Source organism: Rutidosis leptorrhynchoides, chromosome 1, assembly GCF_046630445.1.
Source record: "Rutidosis leptorrhynchoides isolate AG116_Rl617_1_P2 chromosome 1, CSIRO_AGI_Rlap_v1, whole genome shotgun sequence".
NCBI lineage: Eukaryota > Viridiplantae > Streptophyta > Magnoliopsida > Asterales > Asteraceae > Rutidosis > Rutidosis leptorrhynchoides.
The window spans coordinates 541,559,455-541,563,602 of NC_092333.1; the positions used below are offsets into that span (position 1 = coordinate 541,559,455).

At 37.1% G+C, this 4,148-nt stretch overlaps 1 protein-coding gene across 1 annotated transcript; it reads left to right on the forward strand.

The window, feature by feature from the left end:
* Positions 1 to 1,713: 1,713 nt before the first annotated feature.
* On the forward strand, positions 1,714 to 2,412 carry LOC139843019 (uncharacterized). The gene is made up of 2 exons (XM_071833107.1): positions 1,714 to 1,998; positions 2,167 to 2,412. Exons 1-2 carry the CDS (start codon positions 1,714 to 1,716, stop codon positions 2,410 to 2,412), a joined length of 531 nt encoding a protein of 176 aa, XP_071689208.1.
* Positions 2,413 to 4,148: the final 1,736 nt, after the last annotated feature.

The following is a 4,148-nucleotide window of genomic DNA, read 5'->3' on the forward strand; positions in this document are numbered from 1 at the left end:
ACATGATAACATCCCATGGTGTTTTATTTTTTGCTGGTGGTATTGTTTTAGTATCGGGAACCAAGGAGGAGCTAGATAGAAGACTTGAGCAATTGAGGGAGGCCTTAAAACGAAATGGTATACGGATCCGTAGACAATAAAATGAATATCTTAGGTGCGACTTCGACTGCAATGAAGACGAGCTCAATGATCGGGAGGATACCTACATCGGGGACAAAATATTGCATCCGCAAGACTCTTTTAGACACTTAGACTCAGTGCTCCACAAATTAAGAAGGCTTGACGAGGACGTGACTCATCGTAGTAAGGAATGATGGTTGAAACGGAGAGCATCGACCGAAGTCTTGTGCGATAAGAAGGTACCTTTTAAACTAAAAGAGAAATTCTTCAAGGTGGCAATTAGACCCACCATGCTATACAGATCATAATGTTGCTGGCCATTGAAAAAGGCTCGGGTAAAAAGGATGGAAGTGATTGAGGTGAGGATGCTTACATGTCAGATTTGTTACCAAATGGGATTAGGGAGAACCTGGAAGTTGGGAGCATCATCAACAAACTTAGAGAAGAACGACTTTATGGTTTGGGCATGTTATGATGCGCACTTAGTGTACCTGTTTGGAGAGTAGAGGCTCTCACGGTGGATGGTGGATAAGAAGAGGTAGACCTGGACGTAGGTGGGAGGACGGAGTGAAGATCGACATGAAGGAGTTTTTGTTGACCGTGGACATGACTGCTGATAGGAATGTGTTGGGGGCTAGAATCAGAAAAGACGAGTAATACTTTTTAGGCGGATTACCTTTTTACTATCATATATTTCCTCATTTTCATAAATCGTGGTCGATCTTACAACCTCACCATAAAACAACCATTAAAGGTCTATTATCTAGATAGCTTTACAATTAATAGGCTCACGTATTCTATTGCACGCGTCATAAAACACTGATGTGTAAATATCATCTTTAGAAAAGTCTTATTTCTAGAAGTGCTGCGTGAGACTAACTTGTTTTTTTTAAAAGAACACATTAAACTCTTTTTAAAATTACTCATTCACACACAGATGTTCTTGCAGGGTGATTGTTGGAAATGTTAATCTCATGACATTCTTCTCATCCTTGATAACATATATTAAAATAATGAAACTTGTCTAAATTATACAAAATGGGCACTATGCATCTCACATTTTTCAAAAAGACTCTAGACAAGGAATAATTGACATCATGTCCTGCATATATATTTTTAAATCATAGAATTTTTATTCCAATAACTAGAGTTCTAGTCTTTCAACGTCAACGCTTTCAATAGTGAATATTCTTAAGGATCAAATAATTTTTCTATGTCTATATACACTGTGTACTAACAGCCATTGTAGGATTTGACAACCCAACCTCTGGTCAATCTCTCGATTAAGTATGGTTTAAGGGGAAACATTACTCTAGAGTGCACTTAGTTTCAAGGAGAGCTAACCTTTTTTCTTCGACAAAAGTGGGAGAAAAAGTATAGTAAATGATGTTAACAACTGTGGTTTTACAACACGATGCCTGTCATCCCTTATACGTTTGTCATCATAAAAAAGGGGGAGAATATTGGTATAAGCTCAACGTTAATGTTCAAATGCTTAGTAAACTGATAACTTAATTACATGTAATGACAATGCTTTCGATGTAATTAATCCTATGTTTATTTAATGATCTACTTTCGCTATGATTACCAAAAATGGTCGGTGTTACATTACATCCCGTGCCGGGTTTTATAGGTGAAACGAATTGGCCATTGGATCGCGTCACGTTGGACGCCACGTTGGACGAAGGGAACAAGCAGCGTACAATCCCTTTAACATTCGTGGTTGTAAAGAATACTTCGAAGTATAACATTATCCTGGGATGCGTTGCGCTACAAAACTTTGGAGGCATCGCTTCCACTGTGCATGGGATGGTAAAGTTTTCAACGTCGTCTGGAGTTGCTATGTCATTTTCTGATCGTGTGCAGGAATGCGCACATGTATCGCAATTTGCCCCGTAGGGCTCTACATTAATCAAAGATGATGGCGTGATAGTAAACCATTCATTCCCAGAGAAAATCATAAAACTTGAAGGCACGCTGTCAGCGGATACGAAAAAAGCACTTTGTGATATTTTATCTTTAAACATTGGCGTGTTTGCTTGGCAGGAGTCAGACATGACGGGGGTTTCAAGGGATATTGTGGAACACAAGTTAAATACAAACCCCGGTTTAACCCCGATACGCCAGAAGAAGCGAGGAATTGCTCCAGAACGCAACACGTTTTTGAGGAATGAGGTAGACAAGCATGTTCATGCAGGTATCCTAAGGGAGGTCAAGTACCAGACGTGTGTTGCCAACCCAATCCTTGTAAAGAAGGCTGACGGGTCGTGGGGGATGTGTGTCGAACCATGATGGACGGCAGACGTAGGTATCCAGGTTTCCAACAAAGGTTGTGGGCGGTAGACGCAGGTTTCCAACCATGATGGATTTCCAGTATACAATAAAGTAATCCGTCGGTGGCGTATGAGCCCTTTGATGAGGTAACGCAGCCATATGCCCCATTCGGCCACCAATGGAAGCGTTTCGATTATTTTGTCAAGCGTCTCACTATCAATAGTTGTTGATTCTTGTTCGATATTTGCTTTCGAAATTTTATAGTATCTAAACTGTTTTGCGTATCGCGCAACAAGATAACGTACGGTTTTTGAAATAACTGAACTTGACTGGAAAATAAATACTGATATCGGAGGTGAAAAAGAAATGTGGTGAAAAGTGAATGGGGTTAAACTGTTATGTATAAGAAGATTGGCAGTGGGCTAATGCTTTGGGTTTAATCTGGATCATTGATGTGTCATAGAGACGTCATGTTTAAAGCGTCAGATGACAATCAACATATAGTACCGTTGTAACTTACTAGCATCATGATGTCATCCTCGTAAATGACAGTCGATCTCACCATTGATATGACTCGTTAGAACTTGTCAGAGGCATTTAATGAAAATCTTTTCAAAATTTGGACTTGTAATTTGATATTTTGGCAACATCCAAGTCTAGTATGCATGTAACAAAATAGGGGACTTTGTAACGACCCAACTTTTTCGACTTATAATTATACTTTATACTTTCACAAAACTGCGTATTTGTGCGTGCTGAGCTATATTATATTCTGGGATCATTATTTTTGTTAATTACTTTCGTAATGCCTTACGACATGTTATTAAGTACTTAGTTACTTAACTTGATCCTCGAATGCATTTATGACCGTTAGTGTCACTTGTCGTTTAAAACACGCTACGTACTTGGTATACGTTAAACTTTTGTCATTTTGGAGCGTTATGACTACTTAATCATAATTGTTATTTATTAATGACAATTACTTGGCTTGATGATTTCTTAATTACGCTTAGTGTTTACTAATGCACACTAGTTAGTCTTAATGGACTCAGCACCTTAATGGACCTAGTTTATTAAAGGCCCACCCTACTCAACTTAATGGACTCATTTTAGTGGGCTAGTTAATGGATAGTTAGCCCATGCAACATAAGACAAAACCCATTTAATATTAAGACAAAATCTCTAAGCATGCTTATGTACCTTCTTACACCATTTAACCTCATTCTACCATGCCACCCAACATGTATACCTCACCATGTACCACCACCCATGCAAAGCAAATGGTCCCCCCATCCCCACCCATGCTAACCGTCGGTTTTGGATACACACCACCACCACCTTTATATAACAACCCTCACATTTTCATACTTGAATTGACTAATTTGCCTATAGGGTTGTTATCCATACGTAATATATAATTAAATTCAACGTTGATCAAATATGTATTTTTAGTCGACACGTTTTGTTAACTAAAGTTTACACTAATTATATAAAATAACTTTAGTTAATATTAATATTAATGTGTATTATATTTAAAACTATATGTAACATAATTATTAATTAAATGATAAGTTATTTTAATCATTATATATATTTTTAGCTTATAAATTTATTTTTTATAATTTAAATAATGAGCCCATGAATTTTGACTAAATATTTTCAAAGATAAAACTTATTAAAAACATTTTTAACATGTTTTCTTTTTTTTTTTGTCAAAATTGGCACCTTTATTTTATTTTATTTTATTTTCTTGT